We start from the raw sequence: 25027 nt of genomic DNA on the forward strand, positions 1-25027 counted from the left end.
TTTAAAAGATTTTATTTATTTATTTGACAGAGACACAGCAAGAGAGGGAACACAAGCAGGGGCAGTGGGAGAGGGAGAAGCAGGCTTCCTGCTGAGCAGGGAGCCCAACGTGGGGCTCCATCCCAGGACGCTGGGATCATGACCTGAGCCGAAGGCAGACGCTTAACGACTGAGCCATCCGGGGGGCGCCCCAGGCTGTTAATTTATGTAGATTTTTTAATCAGGTTTATGTTTGTATTAAATTCACTTGAGTGGTTCAGCGAATAATAATTCAGCTTCATAAGGAGGTGTAAGATTCACGTGTTGGAATTGACCAGCTTTGTGATGTTTTCATAGTGAGTAGTAATAAGGTTTAAGGTCTTTGTTAAGCCAACTAATGGATCTTTTCTTAAAGCCATTCCATAAAGACTTTTGATGAATGAGTATACTAATTGTTCTCAGGCTGGTGAACAAACCACCAAAAATAAAAAAAATAAAGCTTCGATTATACTTGTATCAGATTACTTTTTAGTTTACCTTCTGTGAGAAGAGATGGCTGGGGTTTCAGGAAGGTCCCTATAATTGCTTCTAAACCCAGTTACCATTTCAGTCAGTATTGGCTTACTTCTCTTGCCCACTGTTATCCTTAACATTCTTACATAACTGATGTAAAGCCAGTCTTTATTAGGCTTCCAAGACAAGATTCACGAGAGTCAAATTGTTAGCTCATTCAGACTTCTTTGGGTGGGGTGTTTGTATGTGCACTTCTGTATTATTTACGAAATTGCAAAAAATGGTGCCAGATGGGCATGGTAACTCAATAAGTGGGGAAGTAATTAAGCTTCATCCTGAAAATGATGTCACAGCTATTCTAAAGTTCCATGATTGGGCATGTGTCTTGGCGGAACACACTGAAGCAGAACTTCAGCCATTTTTGGCTAGTATTACTGACTTGTTCTGTTCCATGTTGTAATTCAGTATCGTAGAACCTTCAAGCATTGGATTTATTCAGCTTGAAACTTCAGCAAACTTTAGAGATATCTTCCATATGTGGTTTACTCTGTCGTATACTTCAGGTAATATTTTGTAACCTATTTTCTGCATTTATTTAGAACCTTTCTCTAATTGTTAAGTATTCTATGACATCACTTTTGATGGCTTCATAGTATTCTATCATAGATTTATTATAATTTACCAATCCTTAATTGTTAGATTTGTCAGCTTCTTTATATTTTTTTCCAGCTAAAATAACACTGCAGTGAACATCCATTGATAAAAATACTGATTCACATCTGTCCTTCAGTGTTATTGCTGGCTCAAAGGGTCTGTGCTTTTTGAAGTCTTGACTGTGCTGTATATTGCCACATGGGCCTCTTTGTTTCTGAAAGATATTTTTGAAAGAATTATTGTCAAAAGAAGACAAGAGTGAGTTAACCTCTTTGTTTCAACTTGAGAATAGCCTGGCATAAAGGGAGAGTTATTTCCTGCATAAATGATGCGATATGTTTTTATAAACTTCGTAATAGTTGGTTTAATTTTGTTTTATGTTTCCAGCCTTTTAACCTATAGGTAAAAATAAGAATAGTAGAGGGGACCAGTGATTGCCTAATTTTCTTAAAGCCTAGCCCAATGTTAGACTCAGTCTCAGGCAGTTGGATAAATGATTTTTCTGAATAACTGGAAAGCTAATGGGAGAGGGAAAGATCTAGAGAAGATGTGATTATTGTGATAATGGCTCAAGGTGTATATTTTTAAAAAATGTTACTGCTATTAAGTGAAAATAGCAGTATTTCTTAAAGACCTCTAGTAGTACTCCTATTTTCAAGCAGAAGACTTGAAAATAGTGACTTGGAGTATGTTTGGATAAACTTAAGATTTATTATGCTGCTTAAGAATTGAGATGAAGCTATATATCTTTTCTTTACTGTGTGCTAGATACCACCGAGAAATCTGGAGTGTATTGTCAGGGAGCCTTATGTTAGTGACAGGTCAGCATACAAAACAAAGTGTTTTCTCAAGATGTGTACGGGGGTGCCAGTTTGGAAGTGAGGACTGCCTAACCCAGCCTGGGGTGTGGGTGAATTGGTCACAGAAGAAATCCTGGAAAAGGTGATCTTTGAGCTGAGCCTTGAAAGATGTATAGAAGGTAGCCAAAGGTGTTTGGGGAAGAATGAACATAGATTCAGGACAGCCCACATCTGTGACACTGTATAGATGATAATTTGGAGCAAGAAGTCCTGTACAATTTAAGAGCAAGTCTAATTGGTATTTGTGGAGTGGGTTTCTCCACAGTGGAAGCTTGTCGGAGATTAGATTAGGAAAAGGGAGTTGAACGAAAAAAAATTTTTAAAGATTTTATTTATTTATTAGAGAGCGAGCGAGAGAGAAACAGCATGAGAGGGGAGAGGGCCAGAGGGAGAAGCAGGCTCCCTGCTGAGCCGGGAGCCCGATGTGGGACTCGATCCCAGAACTCTGGGATCATGACCTGAGCCGAAGGCAGTCGCTTAACCAACTGAGCCACCCAGGCACCCAGTGAATGAAATATTTATGCAGTTAGTTTGCTAAAGTAGGAAACTGAGAAAGGCACAAAGTTGGTTTAAAAAAATTCTAGAGTTTAAAAGAAAGTACGATTTAATTTGAATCAGGATGGAGGAGCTTCTTGATGTTACCTTTTCTTAAGTTTTTATTTTAATTCCAGTTAGTTAACATACAGTGTTAGATTAGTTTCAGGTGTACAATATAGTGGTGATTCAACAATTCCATAAATCATCCAGTGCTCTCTTTGTTGTTATCTTTGCGTGGAAGGCAATGGGAAGCTTGTAGAATTAAAGGTGAACTAGTATATGGTAATAACAGATACCATTGCTGAATACATAACAGCTCACTTCTTCCAGTGATGTGTTTCATACACATTATTTTGTTTCTCATCCCTTAGTGTTTATCAGAATGGTTAGCTTAGAAGAGATGATTTGGAAGGGGAATATGATAGCTGTTATCAAATGCCTTTAAGACTGGTAGGTTTAGGGGTGTCAGGCTGGCTCAGTCGGCAGAGCACATGATGTCTGGATCTCAGGGTCACAAATTCAAGCCCCATGTTGGGCATAGATATCACTTAAAAAAAAAAAAAAAAGACTGGTAGGTTTATTCTGCATGCCAGAAGACAGCACCAGAACCAGTGAATAGAGGTTATAGGGAGGAAGATTTTTGTAAATAGAAGGGAGAACTTTCTAAAAATGGAGTTCTTAATCACAGGAGGGTTTCAAGAAGAGACCAAAAGAACTTTTACTAGATATGTTCTAGAGAAGATTAATACGTGGAATAGTCTAGACCAGAGAAACCAAGAATAAGAGGGTTAGCCAGCCAAGATAACATTTGAAATTCATGGAGAGGAATGGATGCTACTAAACTGAGGTCTTTTTAGGAAGGTTATTTCTGTTTTGTAATTTTTGACCTAATTACTTATTACATATAAAAAACAAAGGACTTGAGGCTAGAAGGACATGGATGACAGAAAGGATTGATACATTCCCAGTAAATCTTAGTGCAGATAAAGTATATGGATAGTTATTTTTTAAAATATTTACCGCATTAGTATTAATGAAAAAATTGTTACTTTAAACATGCTGAAGAGGAGGGGGTGCCTGGGTGGCTCAGTCGGTTAAGCACCTGCCTTGGCTCAGGTCATGATCCCAGGGTCCTGGGATCCAGCCCTACCTTGGGCTCCCTGCTCATCAGGGAGCCTGCTGCTCCCTCTCTCTGCTCCTACCTTGTCTTGTGCTCACACGCTTGCTCATTCTTTCTCTCTCTCAAATAAATAAAAAGCTTAAAAATATAAAAAATTATTAGAAGTGTTTCCTTTTTCTTAAAACCCAGTTTTCCTATGGTGTTGATGCAAGTAATATTTCTTTTTTTTTTTTTGGAGAGAGAGGAGGGGTAGGGGCAGAAGGAGAAGGGAGGATCTTAAGCAGGAGAGATCTCATGACCCTGAGATCCTGACCTGAGCCAGAATCAAGAGTTGGACACTTAACTGACTGAGCCACCTAGGTGCCCCAATGTTTCTCTTTATAAGGAAGTTTTTTGGGTTTGTTTTTTTCTTTATGGCCATCTTCCTCCTAACCCTTTGATTCGGGCAGTTACTCCCCTCCTCTGTTGGGAAATATTTGAAGCTGTCAACCTTGGCTCCATTTTCTTTTTCTTTTTTGAGTAAGTTCTGTGCCCAGTGTGGGGCTTTTAACTCATGAGGCTGAAATCAAGAGTCACACGTTCCACTGACTGAGCTAGCCAGGCACCCCTGCTCTATTTTCAGCTTGAGAAAAAAATTAAAAATATCCAAGTAAAATTTGTGATACAAAAGTTAGAAAGAAAACATCACTTTAGCCAAATATGTTTTCTTATTAAATTCTTAGAGAATTAAATAACCATGGTGTATTGTTCCTTTCCATTAAATATTTCTCCCCTCCACCACTGGTTTAAGTTGCCTCTTCAGAATTAATGGAATGCTGGGTATCGTATCCTGGTTTTTTTTTGTTGTTTTCTAAAAATAATTTTATTTATTTGCTAGAGAGAGAGTGAGAGTGCAAGCAGGAGGAGTGTGGCAGGCAGAGGGGAGAAGGGGGCCTGATGTGTGATTCGATCCCAGTACTCTGGGATCATCACCTGAGCCGAAGGCAGCCGCTTAACCGACTGAGCCACCCAGGCATCCCTGGGTATTGTTTTTTTTTTTTTTTAAAGATTTTATTTATTTATTCATGAGAGACAGAGAGAGAGAGAGAGGCAGAGGGAGAAGCAGGCTCCCAAGGAGCAGGGAGCCTGATGTGGGACTCGATCCAAGGACCCTGGGATCATGACCTGAGCCGAAGGCAGATGCTTAACCATCTGAGCCACCCAGGCGCCCCCTGGGTATTCTGTTTTAATTTAGATGGCAAACCTGAACTTTCTGTAAAATTCTAAGGCTGTTTATGTCTACTTCTGTCTTGCAGATAAGTTTACTTGTCTCTCTGCCAGAAGGGTTAAGGAAATTCTGTTTGTGTGCCTCATCACCTTCCTTGTTTTGTGGATAGATAAAATGCCTTTCTGCAGCCCCTTAAAGGAGGACTAGAAGAGAATAGATGACACTGAATTTGGATCTCCTTGAACTATGCCCTTTGTTTGTATTCATCTTTGAACAAATGTTTGTGTTAATTGATAAACAAGGTACCATCTTTGCCATAGGAAGGCAAAGAGGACAACAAAATGGATAAAATACGGGATAATAGCTGTAATAGAGGGATGAAGAAATGGTTTTCTGAACAAGAGTGATAAATTTGGGGAAATTAAGGAAGGCTTCGTGGAGGAAATAACATTTGAACCATGTCAGATAGAATGAGTAATAAGCACTCAGGTGATAGCACAGTGCCTGGCACATAGTGCATATAAAAGTTTAGTATATTCTCATTTTGTAAGAAGCAGCAGCCTCAAAGAGGTTATTTGTATAAGTTCTTATTGCTTAATAAGTGGTGGTTTGGTATTTCAGTTATGTCAGTTATGTGGAGCTGGCTAATTGTGAGCTGTTTAGCTTTTAAGAATTTTAGCGGGGCGTCTCGTTGGCTCAGTTGGCTCAGGTCATGATCCCAGGGTCCTGGGATCTAGCCACACATCGGGCTCCCTGCTCAGCGGGGCGCCTGCTTCTCCCTCCCCCTTTGCCACTTCCCCAGCTTGTGCTTTCTCTCTCTCAAAGAAATGAATAAAATCTTAAAAAAAAAAAAAAATTTTAGCAAGCTGGCTGTTAAACAGGGGCTCTTGGGTGGCTCAGCGGGGAGCATGCTTCTCCCTCTCCCACTCCCCCTGCTTGTGTTCCCTCTCTCGCTCTTTCTTTGTCAAATAAATAAATCTTAAAATCATTATTAAATGACATAAAATTAAATTCATTACATTAAAAGTCTTTTTTTTAATTTTTTTTTAAAGATTTTATTTATTTATTCATGAGAGACAGAGAGAGAGAGAGGCAGAGGGAGAAGCAGGCTCCCAAGGAGCAGGGAGCCCGATGCGGGACTCGATCCCAGGACTCTGGGATCATGACCTGAGCCGAAGGCAGACGCTAACCATCTGAGCCACCCAGGCGCCCACATTAAAAGTCTTTTTTTAAATACATTATAGGGGTGCCTTGATGGCTCAGTCATTAAGCGTCTGCCTTTGGCTCAGGTCATGGTCCCAGGGTCCTGGGATTGAGCCCCGCATCAGGCTCCCTGCTCTGCAGGAAGCCTGCTTCTCCCTCTCCCACTCCCCCTGCTTGTGTTCCCTCTCTAGCTGTCTCTCTCACTGTCAGATAAATAAATAAAATCTTTTTAAAAAAATACATTATAAAATTACAATTAAACTACATAAACTTACTATGTAGCTATTATTACTGTTTAACCATAATAAACACTCAAATTTATCACTCTTGAGATTATTTGTATCTATTGTATCGATACATGATACTCTATATAAACAATATATAATACATAGCTCTGCCATGTTATCTACACCATGAAAATTGACAAACGCTGGGACGCCTGGGTGGCTCAGTCAGTTAAGCATCTGCCTTCCGCTCGGATCATGTTCCCGGGGTCCTGGGATCGAGTCCCACATTGGACTCCTTGCTCAGCGGGGAGCCTGCTTCCCCCTCTGCCTGCCACTCCTCCTGCTTGTGCACTCGAGTGCTTTCTTGCTCTTGCTCTTTCTCTCTCTCACTCTGACAAATAAAATCTTAAAAAAAAAAAAAAAGAAAATTGACAAATGCTATGTATACAAATCAGGACTTGGTTTTTGTTAATTGTCTGCCTTAAAGTGATAGAGAAAATATTAATGCAGATTAAATTTAAGTGTGTCATGTCTGTAGCTCTGCATATTTTGAATAGCACAAAAATTTGAGAAAATAGTCTTCCAGCATTTGAAAATTATTATCTGGTTTAACAGAGAAGTTGCTCAAATTATGGATGAACTAGTGAAGTTCTGACATGTTTTCATTTCACTTTTGTCTTAACAAATGATAAATGAAAATATGTTGGAACTACATCTGAATAGATACAGAACTCTCTCAGGCCCCAAAGCCCATGGACCATTACGTGGAGTTTGCCAGATAGAAAAGTGGGGAGGGCATTCTAGGAGGAGGAGACAGCATGTTCATAAACATGATCTCATGAACGCTTAGGTTATGTTTTCAGAATAATAAGAAGTGGAAAAGAATGGTAATTGGTAAAGCTGGAGAGATTGGTTGGGCCCAGCAATATATGAAGGGCTTTGTTTTTTTCCCCACTTTTTTTTTTTTTAAAGTAGGCTCCGCACCCAGCATGGAGCCCACTGCAGGGCTCCATCTCAGGGGCTGAAATCCAGAGTCACATGCTTAATCGACTGAGCCACCCAGGTGCTCTGGGGCTTTGCATTTTTTTTTTTTTTAAGATTTTATTTATTAGAGGGAGAGCGAGCCAGTGTGCATGAGCAGGGAGAGGGACAATGGGAGAGGGAGAAGCAGGTTCCCTGCTGAGCAGGGAGCCCCACTCGGGTTCCTAGGACTCCAGGATCATGACCTGAGCCAAAGGCAGATGCTTAACCAACTGAGCCACCTAGGCACCCTGGGGCTTTGCATTTTTATTAGATACTTCTGTTTTAGTTGGATTGTAAGGGATGGTAGTTATGTGGAATGACAGTGTGGAGGATGGGAAGGGTGAAATGCTTACTGAGCACTGATTTGTTAGCCACTTTCATATGAGTCTTCTTTTAATCCCCATACCAACCTTGGAAGGCCATATCTCATAGTTACAGATAGGAAAATGGAAACTCATGTTAGCAACTTAACTAAACTCATCTATTAAATGACAGGTGTAGGTGGCTCAAAGACCACATCAGAGGCTTTAACAGGTTTGGAAGAAAAAGACCATGAGACCTGAACCAAAACAATGATGGGAAAGGTGGATTTGAAGAATGTAGACATATTTCCTGACTCTAGGTACTGTAAAAAAAAAAAAAAAAAGATGAGCAGCAGGTTAAACTTGGGTTTGGAGATGTGTTGTCTTTTAGAAATAGTGTTAGGGGTACCTATGGGGGACAGTAAGGTGATAGTAGGGTCTGGAGCTCAAGAAAGAAATTAAAGAGTTTTATTTAGACTTCAGTAGAGGCAGAGGCATGAAAGAGTATAAGATGTCAAGAATATTGGTAATAAAAATAATGGCTGAAATTATTGAACACTGTATAGTATCTAGCACACATCTGTCCTGAGTACATATTTGTAAGTTTTCATTTAATTCTTATATTATTGTTAGGTAGGTGCAACTGTCTGATTCTACAGATAAAGACACTGAAGCACAAAAAAGAATTTTGTAAAGTCACATGAACTGAGAAAGGAGAGCTGGTGTACCTGTTTCTGCAGTGGGGTTCTAGAGCTAGAGCCAACACACAATAAGAGAAGAGGGCCAAAGGAAGAACCCCTGTAACACAATTTAAAGGATGGGTTAAAGAGGGAGCAGTGGAGTATGATCAACTTATTCAGAAGATGCAGAGAGGTAGCTGATGATTGGAAATGCCAGTGGCTGTCTTTTGAATAAAAGTAACATGAGAGGGCTTTGTTGTAAGGTATTTGAAAGTTTTGGTGTCCATACATTACTCAACAGACTCTGCATTTATTTTTTTTTTTCTATATTGTTTCAACTCTTCCTCACCCACAAGGTGTTCCAAGCCTTAAAGAGATTCAGTAAAGTTTGAGCTGCTGGAAGTAAGACCAGTTTTTATCTAGTTAGTATGGGCTGTTTTGGTAAATTAGACCATATAAAAATGTCTGAAATACAATGGGTATTAAAAAATTGCAGTATTTTGTTTTTTTGATATGGCTAAAAATTGATCCAGAGGGGACTGCTGTATTTCCAAACATCACCGTTTTGGGATAAGGATAGGTAGCAACTCTAGAATCATTTACTCTCTGAATAGTTTAAAACAAGAATTACTCAGATGTGAGCCTTTGTGCTTAGCTGCCAGAAGTAAAGATTAGTCCTATAACTGTTTTCAAGCTTTTTAGCAGTGAATTCTTCTTTTCCTCCCAAACAAAACCTTACTCAGAACCCCGTGAATTGCTAACCTTAGGTGCTAGGCGCCCCCCCCCCGGGAGATCCCCAAAGCATCTCCCCTGTGAAACATAATTTGGAACCCATTGGATGATGTGAATTTTTTAAAATGGAGGAATGGTACATGGAAGTTGGGGTAGGTCTATTTTGTAATTGAAGAAGTGTAAGCTTCTGCAGCTTCAGCATCTCATCTAGGTGTGTTGGTTTTTTGGTCTGTAGGGAGGGGGATATGAGGAAGACTGTATCTCCTAAAAGGTGGGGAGGCCACAGCATTGGTTTTGACTGCCCTAGTACGACAAAGGACTGTTAGTTGTAGCTGTTCAGGAGTTTCATGTAGAGTAGAGGAGGAAATTGCTCTGTTCCCTGAATAGGGCAAACAAAAATGATCTCTTTCTTCACCGTTGAATCCTGCAAGTCTGCAAATGACCAAGGAGAAAAGCTCTGAGTGTGGTAACTCATATCCTCCCTCTGCCTTTCTCCTCCACAGAAGCAAGTAATTCAGTTTAAATTTGCATGCTGCCACCTCCTCTGACCAGATTCTTCTAGTATAACAACTAGCTCAGTAAATAGTGCCCTAATGCTTTTCATCTCTTGCTGAATAGACAATTCTTGATTGAACTGATTTAACTCCAGTTAATCATAGGGAGAAGATATCAATAAATGAAACAGTATAGGACAGTGTGTATTAAAATGATAATTTTACAGTATGAGACTAAGTGTAAAAGAAAAGAATAGCAAGACCAGTTAGGGCTAGAGTCAAGACATATTAGTGGAGGATTGTATTTGAGTTGGGTCTGGAAGGATGGATAGGAAGAATAGTGGAAAGATGAAGGAAGAAAATGGCTAAACCCCCCAAGTTTGAGCTGTTAGATATGGGGGAGGGGGGAAGGAAGAGGCAGGCAGCTAATCTTTCCAACTCTTCTGCACTGCTGTTAAAAGATCTGGTGGTTTTTGTGAGATATTTGGTACTTTACTATGTATGTCAAAGTTAAAAATTTGGCCATATCACTTATGTAATACAGGAAACCATTTAGAAAAGGTGGATTTATATAAACTTTTGACTTTATGTGAACTTTTTTGGTAATTAGGGTGTGGATAGCTTATAGAATTTTAAAGTGCATGTGAAAAATTTTGAGTGTGCAAATTTTATAGTAGTATTTGCAAATTTTGTCTTTGCATTTTTAATTGTAAAATCAAATTATAAAAAGTATAGAAAATGATGAAAAAAGTCACCCATAATTTCTTTACTCGGACAAAACCACTCATTGTTTTGGCATTTTGCTTGTCTTTACTTACGCAAGTGGTTTATACAGTAATAATCAAGTTCTATGTAGTATTTTGTCCTGCTTTTTGTACTTAGTACTTTAGGTATATACCCATGTTTTTAGCCATTTTTGGGGTATCTATATATTAGGCACTTTTCGTATCTTGTCTCTGATCCCTTTTAATAGTCTTCTTGTTTGAAGATTTTATTTATTTGACAGAGAAAGTGCGAGCACAAGCCAGGGGGAACGGGAGAGGGAGAAGCAGGGTCTCCACTGAGTAGAGAGTCTGATGCGGGGCTCCATCCCAGGACCCTGGAATCATGACCTAAGCCAAAGACAGATGCTTAATCAACTGAGCCACCCAGGCACCCCCCCCCCCCTTTTTGTAGTCTTTATAAGATTATCTTCATTTTACAGTTAGGGAACTGTGATTTAGAAGGTACAACTTCCTCATCACTAAGATCTAAGTTGTAGATGAGCTGGAATTTGTTTTGCCCCAAAGCTTTTTTTTGTTCTTCTGCTTTGCTGCATCTTCACATTTATCTTTCTTTTTCTTTTTCTTTTTCTTTTTCTTTTTTAAGATTTTATCTTTAAGTAATCTCTACACCCAGTGTGGGCTCCAGCTCACAACCCTGAGATTGGGTCACATGCTGTACCGACTGAGCCAGCCAGGAGCCCCCACATTGATCTTTCAAAATAGTTAACAATGTTCTGTTATCTACTGATGCCATTCACCTCTTTGAGGGTATATGAGGAGAGCATAATTAATTGAAATTTTAAACCTTTGTTTAAGCACTCAGGTTTATACTTCCCTCATCACAAGCATCAAAATGGAGCTAATTGGATCTACTCTGCCTAAGCTTGTGAAAGTTGCTGCTAACGACAGGCAGCAGGAATAAGGGGGAACACAAATGGCTCTGGATATAATGTACTCTGAAAAGGTTATAAAATTGGGAAGGTTTTAGTCTATCCCACTCTCATTTTTGACACAAATTTGCAAGATTACTTCTGTTTAGGGGCACCTAAACAGTTGGGTGGCTCAGTTGGATGGGAGTCTGCCTTTGGCTCAGGTCATGATCCCAGGGTCCTGGGATCGAGCCCCGCATCGGGCTCCCTGCTCAGTGGGGGAGTCTGCTTCTCCCTCCCTCTGCCCCTCCTCCTGCTTGTGCTCTCTCTGCCTCCCTCAAATAAATAAATAAAAATAAAAATAAAAATTCTGTTTAGTGGCAGAGCCAGAACTAGAAGCCAGACAAGTTCTTGGGTAATTCAAATCATTTATGGCAAAGGTTACTTTACTTGGAATCCCTAAGCTTGCAGAAAGGATGGGGAGGGGAGCAGGGTGGACCTAGGTGAGTGTTTCAGAGTATAAACAGAAAGATGGTAATAATGATATAAAATAAACTTTGAGTCATCCGGAAAGTATTTACAGAAATATTGGTAACTAGGCTCTACACACAGACTTATTAAAGTAGAAATTTAATTTAGTGAGCTCCCTAGGCATTTTTTTATGGGATTAGAAGTTGAGAAATTTATCAGTTTACATAAATTACCATCTGTGAGTACTTAAACTGCAGATTCTTGTCCTTTCTCACCTACTGAAAGAGCATCTGTGGAGGCAAGGCCTTGGAATCTGCATTTTATCAGCTCTTATCTATAAGTGACTCTCTTGTATTTTTCCAAGTTTGAGAACTCCTGGATTATGTATATCATTAGTAAGTGTTTTGTATGCCTCTTATCTCAAATTCCTCATGCTTATTTTTCCTGCAAGTTTGGTTCCTAAGTTTCTTTTTTTGTACTGTAGTCCTGTCTTCCCCCCCAAAAGTCTCTTACCTGTTTGTGTCAAGACTTCATCTTTAAAAGCAGTGTTAGAATTCACATGTGTTTGATAAACCTGGCTGTACCTTTCAGTACTGTGGTATTTTCAGCAGTTTGGCCATTTTTAATCATCTGTCAGTATTATGAGTCTCTAATGAGTTGCTATACTTTTTGTCCATTAAAAGGTGGCAGTCTCTTTGGCTTAATATCCTACATCTGTAACTTGATGTTATTTATTTAAAGAATTTTTTTTTAAGTGAGGGGAGGGCCAGAGGGAGAGAGAGAATCTTAAGCAGGCTCCATGCCCATTGTGGAACCCAACATGGGGCTGGATCTCATGACCGTGAGATCATTACCTCAGCTGAAATCAAGAGTCGGAGGCTTAACTGACCAAGCCACCCAGGTGCCCCTGTAACTTGATGTTATAATCTGCTTTTTAGAGACATTGTGGCTGTTTCTAAGAGACACTAATGTTTTTAAGTTTTACATTATTTAAAGATTTATTTATTTTAGAGGGGGGGAGGGAGAGCACAAGTGGAAAGGGCAGAGGGAGAGGGAGAGAGATGAAGCAGACTGCTTGCTCAGCAGATCCCTATGCGGGGCTCCATGCCAGGACCCTGAGATCATGACCTGAGCCGAAACCAAGAAAGATGCTTAACCAACTGTGCCACCCAGGTGCCCCTAAGTTTTGCATTATTTAATGTTCCTTTTATTGTATCTTCCTTTCTGTGAGCATGTTAATTTTTTAGAGAGTTGTTAATTTTTTTTTTTTTAAAGTGGGTATTTTATTTATTTGTACTTAAACCTATAAACCAATCAACCAAACGGGTACTATTATGATACATTAAAATACAAAACATCTTTCTACAAATCCTAGAATAATGAACAAATTAACAGTGCTAGTAAAACATCACAAGGGACAGAGGAAATCAATGAAGCACACGATAGCTTAACCCCTCACCGGTAGTAATTGAGGTTATTAACAAGAAAAGCCTCACAGTCTCAGAAAATACAAATTATCCTTCATCACACGTCTTTGTATCTTCACTTCCTATTCTTGAGATTAGATTCTAGAGCCTAAAGAGATCCACATTAGGATTGTATCTAGTCACCTATAGCCAGAAACACTTTTTCTCATGTTGTCCAGAGCAGCCACCGCTCCTGAAACCTCTTTGACTCCAATCGTACCCCGTCAGTGGACACAGTAAGAATAATGGGAAACATTATCGAGGCCGAGATCTATAGAGGACCCTAGAAGACAAAGCCTGGGAGAAGTAATACAGCCACCACCCAAACTGAGATCGAATAATATACTCATCGTCACGCATCTTTAGGCTCTATGTTCACAGAGTAATTTGGGAACAAATGCATTATTTGCCGGGTACTAAAATACTTAGCGGATCGTTGTATTACACTATGGCTTTCCCCAGAAGTTGCTAAGATGGACTCCAAATCGCTGATGGAATTTTGCTGGAACTGGATCTGGGGCTGCAGGGATTCCTCTCCACAGTTCTGGAGCTGATTGTTCCAGGCTTGGGGGCACCAGGTCTGACTGGCCCAGGAATGGTTGCTCCAAGACTGGCCGTTCCAGGAGTGGTTGCCCCAAGACTGGCCGTTCCAGGAGTGGTTGCTCCAAGACTGGCTGTTCCAGGTCTGGTTGCTCCATAGTGGAAGGTTTCCAGAAGTGTTCCTCAGGTATCCCTGAGTCACACTCTTGCTCTCCTTTGGCCAATGGTTTTTCTGCCACCTCTTACATTTCATTCTCTGGTTCTGGAACCAGGTCTTCACCTGCTTATAGCTAAGGTTCAGAATGTTGGAAAGTTCTTGCATCTGCTGGAGACTGAGGTATTTCTGTCTCTGAAATCGATCATTGAGGACGTAGAGTTGGGCCTGAGAGAACACGGTCCTGATCTTCTGTTTCTTGCCCTGGGCCGTATCTTCCTTCCTCACTGTTCTCTCCTCCCCAGAAGTGGGTGGTACTTTTACCCTGGGACTGGTGGAGGAGTCGGGGCTGTCCTGAACACGCAGATCCATGGATGCAGGAAGAGGAGAGACGGTCTCCACGTGGGGTGTCTCAGCAAATGACATTTGCAGGGACGCATAATTTTCTTCAGGCCCATAAATCTCAGGCATTGGAGAAGAGTCCCTAGAACTGGGTGCTTCGGGGCCAGGCGGGCATTGGGGCAGAGCTGGATCACCACTCATGTTGGTGAGTTGAGGGTAGACGGAAAAAAAAAAAAAAAAAGAGCGAGATTGCAAGAAAGGCCCAGGCTTATGGATCTAGGTGGAAGAGCTGAGGAGAGTAGGAAGCCCTCCAGATGTTAGGAGTCTGAGAAAGACAGGATGAAGTACATCACCACTGCAACAGTAAGAGCCAACCAGCCCAATGGAGCCAGACGAGAGTTGTTAATTTTAAGCTGTAATATTTAGTGATCACTAGCCATCTTGAAGTTGCCCAAACTAAGATGTTTAAAGGCTGATTTTTTAAAGGTAATTCGTTTTTTTGGATGGGGGAAAGGGTTCTATAAAGTATGTTACATATGATGGGCCTTTATTTATGTATACTGGTTGATATTATAGAGAGCATGAATTCTAGAGTCTGTGGTCTTGTTAATATATATTTATAGTAGCAGAAAGGCTAAGGGCTCTAGAAGACCTAAAATCCTATCTACCACTATGATTAGAGCAAGTAAACTTCTCTGAGCTTTAGTTTTTTTTTTTTTTTTTTTTAAGGTTTTAGATAGCACAAGCAGGGGGAGCTGCAGGGAGAGGGGGAAGTAGCCTACGCACTGAGCAAGGAGCCCAACTGGGGGCTCGATCCCAGGACCCTGGGATCACGACCTGAGCCAAAAGCAGATGCCCAACTGACTGAGCCACCCAGGCGCCCCGCTTTAGTATTTTTTTAAATCAGAAAAATACCTTATTGTGGGTGTTAGAATTAAATTATATATAAATTCTTTGCATATGGGTCTTTTATGAATGATTGTGATCTGTGAGATTAGGCATATTTATGCATACACATAAATATAAACTTGTTTATTTTGAATCATCAGATTCTTCAGTAACTTTTGGCATGGTACCTAATAGTGCTACTGAGTTTCCATTTTGGGGTCCAGCCCTTGGAATACACTGAAGAGGGCACAAGAGTGAAAGGGAGGTCATTTAAGAGTCTGACACATTCCAGGTGAGAGATGACGACAGTAGCTAGGACTAGAGAGGTATTAATGGAGTTAAATTTTTTTTTATAAAGATTCTTATTTATTTGTCAGAGAGAGCACAAGAAGGGGGAGCAGCTGAGGGAGAGGGAGAAGCAGGCTCCTCACTGAGCAAGGAGCCCCGGTGTGGGACTCAATCCCAGGACCCTGGGATCATGACCTGAGCCGAAGGCAGACGCTTAATGACTGAGCCACCCAGGCATCCCTGGAGTTGTTAATATTTTTTGGAGGTAGAGCTGGAGCATCTCATCAGATGACTGGAAAGTATATTCTGATGATTACTTCATTCTGAATTTATCTGTCAAATGCAAAATATGCTTGTACTGGGAATGGAGGGGATTTGAGAAGCTATTAAAAACCTTATTTGTGGGGCGCCTGGGTGGCTCAGTCGTTAAGTGTCCGCCTTCGGCTCAGGTCATGATCCCGGGGTCCTGGGATGGAGTCCCACATTGGGCTCCCTGCTCAGCGGGAAGCCTGCTTCTCCCTCTCCCACTCCCCTCTGCTTGTGTTCCCTCTCTCGCTGTCTCTCTCTGTCAAATAAATAAATAAAATCTTAAAAAAAAAAAACCCAAAACAACCTTATTTGTTAAATTGTATTCTGAAATGTTTTGAGAAATTGGTTTTATTGTGAAATTTGTTTTGGTTCAAATGTAGTTTTTACTGGAAAACCAAGGAGTGATTTAGAGAATAGTCAAGACTTTCAGGCCATTTCATTTGATTTGGAGCTAGCGTTTTCTCATTATTTTAGTTAAGCTAAAAAAAAGTTAATGTATGATTTATCTTACTCTTGTTCTGTTATTAGTCAGATTTATTATTCAGGTACTGAAAATAGATTATCTAGGCTTTTCTAACCCTTTTGGTAAAATGTGTATAGGAGTTCAGCTTGTAATTAGCCATCTTGGAAAGAATCTGATGGTAGGAAATGTTATTTAATGCATTAACTTTATCTTGTTGCTCCTCCTTCAGTTCCCACAAATTCATTCCAGCTAAAAGACCATTTCTGCACCTAGAAAAACTTAAAAGGGGATGAGAAGGTAGAAGATTTTTTTTTTAAATTTATTTATTTGTCACAATGCGCACAAGCAGAGAGAGCAGCAGGCAGAGGCAGAGGGAGAAGCAGGCTCCCTGCCGAGCAAGGAGCCCGATGCGGGACTCGATCCCAGGACCCTGGGATCATGACCTGAGCTGAAGGCAGACGCTTAATGGACTGAGCCACCCAGGTGTCCCTAGAAGATTTTTTTTTTTTAAAGATTTTATTTATTTGAGAGAGAGAGAGAGCATGAATGGGGGAGGGGCAGAGGGAGAGGGAAAAGCAGACTCCCTGCTGAGCGGGGAGCCTGACATGGGGCTTCATCTCAGGACCCTGAGATCATGACCTTAGCTGAAGTCAGACACTTAACCAACTGAGCCACCCAGGTGCCCCAAAGATATATATGTATTTTTTTTTTTTTAAGATTTTATTTATTTATTTGAGAGAATGAGAGAGAAAGCACATGGCAGGGGGAGGGTCAGAGGGAGAAGCAGACTCCCCACCGAGCAGGGAGCCTGATGTGGGACTCGATCCAGGGACTCCAGGATCGTGACCCAAGCCGAAGGCAGCCGTCCAACCAACTGAGCCACCCAGGCACCCAATATATATGTATTTTTAAGATGTATTTATTTTAGAGAGGGAATGGTGGGGAGGGGCAGAGGGAAAGGTGAGAGAGAGTCTTAAGCAGACTCCACGCTGAGTGGAGAGCCCCATGTGGGGCTCAATTCCATGACCCTGAGACCATGACTTAAGCCGAAATCAAGAGTAGGACCCCCAACTGACTGAGCCACGCAGGTGCCCAAGTACAGTATAGTGATGTGACTGGACAAGTTTATATGTTACACTCTGCTCACCACAAATGTAGCTACCAATCTGTTACCATATAAGGCTATGTCGCCATGCAATATCATTGCCTGTATTCCCTTTGCTGTACATTTTATCCTCTTATTCATTGCATGCCCGGAAGACTGTATCTCCCACTCTCCTTCACCCATTTGCCTATCCCTCCCAACTCCCCTCTGGCAACCATCAGTTTTTTCTCTGTATTTATGGGTCTGCTTCTGCTTTGTTTATTCATTTGTTTTGTTGTTTAGATTTCACATATAAGTGAAATCATATGGTATATGTCTCTGTGAAAGTGATTTTAGTATAATCACATTTTTTCATGTTAGCCCATCTCAGCATTCTCTTTAACTTTCAGCCAGGGACACTGAAATTTCTGTTCCTTTTTCTCAAGGCCCATGGGGACATAGGAAAGATTAGTTGAGGGCTATATAAGTAAACTTAATTTTAGGGCTGAATATCAGTTTTTAAGGTTAATAAAATTATAGCCAGCAAATAAATACATGCCTCAGTTGTGTTTAAGGGCTTCTTAAAAGTGGAGGGAGTGGGATGGTATTAGAAACAAGAGGATATTAAGCTAAATAGAGGAAAAAAAAATCCACAGAGAGATCTATTCGTATTACAGGAAGAGGTTTCAAATGTGTGGATTTTTTTTTTTTTTAAAGATTTTATTTATTTATTTGAGAGAGAGAGAATGAGAGATAGCACGAGAGGGAAGAGGGTCAGAGGGAGAAGCAGACTCCCCGCTGAGCAGGGAGCCCGATGTGGGACTCGATCCCCGGACTCCAGGATCATGACCTGAGCTGAAGGCAGTCGCTTAACCAACTGAGCCACCCAGGCGCCCGAATGTGTGGATTTTAGGTAACATTGCCACCTTGTGGATTTTAGGATATTTCCTAGAGATGAAGTTTTGTATTTTATAATCGTAGATGTAAACTGGGGAGGGGCTCAGGTGGGATGTGTGATTAGTATGGGTATTACCTCTAGTTTAGGTTGAATGTGTCCTAATGGGAAATTTGGGGATGGGGTGTGAATTCAGTAAGATCTTAGCTATGATTTTCCTCTGTTCTTTGTTTATTACCAGTACAAGATCCTTAAGCTCTAGGAATGCATGCATCTTCCCTTCTAGCATTGTCTTCTAGCTAACTGGGACTTTATAATTTGTGTTTGTGCTTGAGGATGTTATGTTTACCTTATTTCAGAAAGCAAATCCATGGCAGGAGCTTAACCTTGACTCACCACTTCAGCCTGTTCTTACCACAGATCTCACTGTAACTGTCTAGCCTGTGGTTCTAGAAGCACTAGATTTAAAAAAGGGGTAGGCCAGTTCCACATGACAGCATGGGGAAAAACAGTTTGACATAGCACTTGGCCTGCTATGATGAGTCAGTAGCATTTTCATGTATAAAAGCTGGAGTGTTCAACAAGACATAAATGTGTGTTTTGCTCATGGCAATTCTGGTTGGGACTTGGACCCATTGGAGATCCAATTTTGCTTTTTTGTGCTCTTCTCTCTTCCCTTTATTATATATCCATCATCATTCTCCTGGTCCCCCTGCCACCTCCTTACTTTTTATTTATTAAATATTACTGGGGTAGGACTGGTTGATTAGTAATGTCAGCAAATACAGCTGATCTACAAGTGAAGCCCTTTGGCCATAAATTGTCAAAGCATTTAGTGGAATTGTTCTCAGTGGTAACAGGAAGTAGTCACAAAAGTGGAAGAAAGCTGCTGTAAGGAGAAGTCTTTTATAGAAACCTAAAAGGTTTTAATAACCAAAAGTGTATTAAAATAATGGTCCTTGTGTTAGAACATTCTCTTTGTCATCTTTTCTCATTCTAAAACACTTGTAAAAAGCTGCTGGGTAACATTTCTTTTTTTGTTTTTTACACTTTATTTATTTTTAATAAAGATTTTATTTATTTATTTGACAGAGAGGGAGAAGCAGAGAGAGTGGGAGAGGGAGAAGCAGGCTTCCCGCTGAGCAGGGAGCCTGGTGCGGGGCTCGATCCCAGGACCTCGGGATCACGACCCGAGCCGAAGGCAGACGCTTAACAACTGAGCCACCCAGGCACCCTTAAATTTATTTTTAATTTATTTTTAAGTAATCTCTGCACCCAATGTGGGCTTGAATTTACAACCCAGAGATCAAGAGTTGCACACTCTACCAACTCCGCCAGGGGCCTCTATATTCTTTTTTGCTAAAATCCTCCGTGTTTGGGGGCACCTGGGTGGCTCAGTCAGTTAAGCATCTGCCTTAGGCTCAGGTCATGATCTCAGGGTCCTGGGATCGAGTCCCATGTCTAGCTCCCTGCTCAGTGGGGAGCCTGCTTCTCCCTCTCCCCCACCCCTCCGCTTGTTCGCTCTCTCAAATAAAATCTTTTGGAAAAGTACTGTTTAAGGACTTTTAGTGTAGGTCTGAGGAAATAAACTCAATTATTTTTATTTTTTTTAGAGAGGGAGGAGGGGTAGAGGGAGAGAGAATCTCCAGCAGACTGCCTGCTGAGCATGGGGCTCGATCTCATAACTCTTGAGATCAAGACCTGAGCCAAAATCAAGAGTCAGACACTTAACCGACTGAGCTACCGAGATGCCCCTGAAATAAACTCATTTCAAAGTTTTATGAATTGTTGCACGTGACTTTTAGTGTAGCCAGTATTTGCAGAATTAAATGAAAACTAATTTTCTCCCCATTTTATTAACTTTATTTTGAAATAATTTCAAACTTAAGAGAAATTTCAAGAATAGTATACAGAATGCCTGTGTACTTTTCACCCAGATTTGCCACTGTACTATTTTGCCACATTTACTTTATTCTTCTTCTTGGAGATGTGTAATTTTCTGACCATTTGAAAGTTTCGGATAGGTCCTTTTCTTCTCAATATTTTGCTGTTAATTCCTAAAAATAAGAACATGCACTTACAGCCACAGTGCAGTTATTGACATCAGGAAATTTAACATTGACACACAATACTATTATCTACAAATCTTATTTGTATTTTACAGGTAGGTCTTAATGTCCTTGATAGCCATTTTTTTTTTTTTAAAGATTTTATTTATTTGACCGAGAGACAAGTGGGAGAGGGAACACAAGCAGGGCGAGTGGGAGAGAGAGAAGCAGGCTTCCCTCGGAGCAGGGAGCCTGATGCAGGGCTTGATCCCAGGACCGTGGGATCATGATCTCAGCCGAAGGCAGACGCTTAACGACTGAGCCACCCAGGCGCCCCTTGGTAGCCATTTTTTAATGATCCAGGTTCCAATCCAGGATCTTTTAGTTTTGGTCTTTAGGGTCTTTTTTAATCTGCAGTGGTTACATAATGCATACCACACCCCACCCACCCAGCTGCTTTGTTTATGACGTTGCCTTTCTGAAGAGTATATGCTGTTTATTTTTGTAGAATGCGCCTCAGTTTGTCTAAGGTTTCCTCATTGTGTACATTCTAATTGTGTTTCTCTGGCAGGAATACTACCTAAATGACTTTGTGTCCTCAGTGCCCTCACAATAGGAGGCTGTTTATGCCATTATTGGGAATGTTATTTTGACCACTTAGGGTGTTCACCAAGTTCTCCGTTGTAAAGCTGTTTTCCTTTCCTACTTAAAAAAAAAATCTGGTGAATTGTTATTTTCATTGGTGAAAAATTTATTTTACTTTTCAAGATAGTATGTGAATGTGTAAATATCTTTATAATCTCAGAAGATGGATGTTATCTTTATTATTTGTAATTATATAAGATTATTTTTTGTGTATACATCAAAACGATTTGGAAATAGCACAGCAATTAATCAAGCTTGCCTGAATTGTATCAGTGTGATGTTTTCTTGATGTCGATCAGGAGATTAAGACCGCTAATGCCATTTATTTGTATGTTGTAATTTGCACAATTTAAAATAAACCTGTGGGGCGCCTGGCTGGCTCAGTCAGAAGAGCACTCAACAACTCTTGATCTTGGGGTTGTGAGTTGGAACTCCATGTTGGGTGGAAAAACCAGAATTTTATTTAAAAGTCAGCTGTAGCATGTTACCTACTGCTGAACTCGTAAGTAGCTTGTGAGTGAGGTTAGTTGAAGACCTAGTGTTTGCTTTCTAGGAGCTTTTTGATTGAGTTGGGACTAATTTTACATAAAACAGGACAATGCAATTTAATTTTTAATTATGGATGCAGGTTTAGAAAGACATTGAAGCTGTGGTGGTTAAGGAAGTCTCAAAGAAGGAAGGGGGGTATACCTTGAGGGGCAGAAGGCCAGATGTTCCTGGCTTAAAGAATAATAAAAGCATGGGACTGAGATTGAGTCAAGAAACACTGAAGAGTCCAGATTTTCTGAAGCCAAGTGTAGATTATTTAGTCCATAATAGAAGAGAGGTTAGGTAAATGGTATTCATCCAAATTATGAAAGACAGAACAGGTGTAGATGAGTTTAAAATTGAAGAGCAGCAAGGTGCTGTTTAAAGTTTGTCTTTGATCAACTGCAGAGATTTTGTTTTAATTGCAATTTTCCTATTATAAGCAGGACATTTATTAAAACTTTGGAAGAGTATATAGGAAAGGCAAAAAAGTGAGGGGATTCAAAACTTTTGAGGTCTTTTTTATGTTGGATTGAATCTCTTGTTCTTGAATTGAGTTTGATTTCAAGAGATAGGAGTGTATGGTGAGTTATTTTGTTAAATTTGAAATTTCACAGTGACTTAAATAATATCCCAGATGTTGGTATGTTGGTGAATTTATCCCTGACTTCCAGATACGTGAAATGGAACATCAGAAAAAGACAGCTGCTCGGGTCACCTGGGTGGCTCAGTCAGTTGAGTGTCCAACTCTTGGTTTTGGCTTGGGTCGGGTCATGATCTCAGGGTCCTCAGGGTCGTGGGATTGATCTGTGGGATTGATCTGTGGGATTGAGCCCTTTGTGGGGCTCTGCGCTCAACACAGAGTGCTGGTCCCTCTCCCTCCCCCTCTGCTCCTTCCCCCACTGATGAGTGTGTCCGCGCACTTTCTCTCTCAAAATCTTTTTTTTTTAAAAGATAACTGCTCTTTCTGAATACTATTTTTATATCTATGGGTTAATTTAGTCGGGGGTAGTCAGTTGATCACAAAATTTCACTTTGTTGGTTTTTACATAAATATTTGTTAATAACATGGTGTTAAGAAAGAGCCTATATAGTATTTGGCCCTAGGTTTGAATTCTGGTTCTTACTAGATAATACTGGTCAAGGAACTTTTTTGAGCTTTAGTTTTCTTAGGAATAATACAGTCCCTGCAGCATGGTTATGAAGATCATTATTATGTACAGTATCTGGAATATGGAAACCCATTAAGTGGTAGTGGCTGTTCTTTTTAGTAGGAATCATATTTTACCTTGGGTAAACGGGAGCAGATGGTTCTACTCAAGCAGATTGATGAATCAAGTATAAGTTCAGGCCTGTGTGCTCCTAACCACTTAAATGTTTTTGCTTTTAAAAGGCATGTGGATTGAGGGATGCCTGGGTCGGTTAAGTAGCTTGACTTTTGATTTTTGCTCGGGTCATGGTCTCAGGGTCATGAGATGGAGTCCTGCGTTGGGCTCTGCACGGGCATGGAGCCTGCTTAAGATTCTCTCCCTCTGAAAAATGAAGGGGGGGAAATCGGAGGGGGAGACGAACCATGAAAGAGTATGGACTCTGAGAAACAAACAGGGTTCTGGAGGGGGGTGGGGTGGGGGAATGGGTTAGCCTGGTGATGGGTATTAAATAGGGCATGCACTGGGTGTTATACGCAGACAATCATGGAACACTACATCAAAAACTAATAATGTATGGTGATTAACAACATAATAAAATAAAAATTAAAAAAATTTAAAAAGATTCTCTCCCTCTCCCCCTCTCTCATTCCCTCCTTCTCAAAAAAAAAAAAAAAAAAAGACGGATTGGGTCATAGTTTAAAAGATTCTAAGGCTGTTGAGGATAACCTTATGAAAGGTACATGAAGAATGATTTTTACTAAGAAATGAGCATTTAGATTTATTTCAGGGAAAACTTAAGTATGGAAGTATAAAATCCATCTCTAAGTGGATTTTAAACTGTCCCTAGGGGGGCTCCTGGGTTGCTTCTGCCTTCGGCTCAGGTCATGATCCCAGGGTCCTGGGATCGAGCCCCGCATCAGGCTCCCTGCTCTGCGGGAAGCCTGCTTCTCCCTCCCCCACTCCCCCTGCTTGTGTTCCCTCTCTGGCTGTGTCTGTGTCAAATAAAATCTTTAAATTTAAAAAAAAAAAAAAACTGTCCCTAGGGGAAGAGGATAATTTTCTTTTTTACTATAGATAAGAGCTTTGTATATGTCAGCCCATTAATTCTCATACAGCCCTGTGAAATGGGTCTCCTTACAAAAAAGGAAATTTGAGGCCTGTGAATATGCTTAAGGTCTTAGGACTAGTATGGGATGACTCTAGTACTGTTAGAGTTTTTTTAGTATACTTTATATGCTGCTTCCCTTCTTTAGGCTTTTGATGCATGTTTGAGTTACTTCCGTTTGGCCCATATTTTGGGGGATTGACAAGTATTAGCCTAAGCCAACTGTAATTGGAAAACATCTGTTTAAGTCATGTAAGAAGTTTTAACTTCAAAGAAAAATAATTTTGTGTTAATTGGGATGATTGAGTGTTTACTACTTTTGTTTAAAATGCAGGAAGAGAAAGCTTTTATTTGTGAGGTATATTCTATTTAGCACAAATAACTAAATTTCTTTTGAGTTACAAAGTTTTAATTCTTAAGCAGGTTCAGATAAGTTTTAACTAACCATTTCCAATTTTTTTTTTAACCTCTGTAGGAACGTCAAGGTCGTGGCAAATAAAAGGCAGTTCTGCACAGACTGCAGCAACGGTTGCATCTGCATATCCTACGAGGAAAAAAATGACCTTCAAGAGAATTAGGACTTTTTTCTTAATTTCATTGACTTCAGAGACGATTGCAGACTTGCAGTTTAAGTATTGGAATTTCACAAAAGACATAGGACTTAACTGGAAAATGAAAAAAAAAAGAAAAAGAGAAAACTAAACAAAAAATCCCTCTAGGTAGTTTAGGTGAAAAATGTCCCTTTTATTTTGGCTTTGGTTGTGATTTCAGAGCATAATGCTTTGTTTTTTTGTCTTTTTACTATGTTTTCCGGATTTTAAAGTCCGTAAGTGCATACAGTTTTCTCTAATTTTTAAACCCTTTCCTCTCCCCATTTTGACATTTGCACTTGGAGAACACTTGAGTTTCGAAGAATTTGGGCCTCCACCCCAGAAAGTGGGAATTTGGTTTTTCCCTTCCGAACTGGAAGAACATTTTTATGAAGAAGTTTTGTCTTGGAGAATTTAACAGTGTTACCCAAGGTTGTGTCTTTAAGGGTGGTTCATTTTCTCTGACCCTTTGTTACTCAAAGTAAAGTACTAGGAGTCCTAAGAAATTTTCTGTTCTTGTACATTATACTGATTAAGTCAGGATTAATTTGATTTCAAAGCTAAGAACAGTGGTAAAAACTTGTTTACAGAAATGCATTTTGGAAGAGAAAAATATTGTAAAACGTGTAGTGAATGTTTCTTCAGTTTATTGTTCAGCCAATGAGGAAAGGGCATTGCCTTTCTTTTTACCATTAATCACTTCTCAATAAACGTGAGATCCTGTTGAGCATCACTTCTAGTACTATTTATTAGTATGATTTGAGTCTCCTACGTGTTATGAAAGATTCGGAATGTAAGGAGTTGTACGAAGTGATTTGGCAACTGGTTTTAGAAAGTTTGCTGAAATAGTTCAGGCTTGCTTTTGTATCCAGGGCTGGACAACCATGACCTCTGTA

The 25027-nt window shown here is 40.2% G+C and overlaps 2 protein-coding genes across 2 annotated transcripts in view; one reads left to right on the top strand and one right to left on the bottom strand.

The window, feature by feature from the left end:
- Nucleotides 1-24858, top strand: part of YTHDF2 (YTH N6-methyladenosine RNA binding protein 2) — a 33101-nt gene extending 8243 nt beyond the window's left edge. The window contains exon 5 of the mRNA XM_027623097.2: nt 24017-24858. Within this exon, the coding sequence (XP_027478898.1) occupies nt 24017-24040 (24 nt within the window). The 3' untranslated portion in view covers nt 24041-24858. The remainder of the gene's footprint in view (nt 1-24016) is intronic.
- Nucleotides 13356-14338, bottom strand: LOC113938029 (putative homeobox protein NANOG2). The gene has a single exon (XM_027623105.2). The coding sequence runs from the start codon at nt 14336-14338 to the stop codon at nt 13454-13456; it is 885 nt and encodes a 294-aa protein (XP_027478906.2). The 3' UTR covers nt 13356-13453.
- Nucleotides 24859-25027: the final 169 nt, after the last annotated feature.

Source organism: Zalophus californianus, chromosome 4 (genome assembly GCF_009762305.2).
Source record: "Zalophus californianus isolate mZalCal1 chromosome 4, mZalCal1.pri.v2, whole genome shotgun sequence".
In the NCBI taxonomy this organism is placed as follows: Eukaryota; Metazoa; Chordata; class Mammalia; order Carnivora; family Otariidae; genus Zalophus; species Zalophus californianus.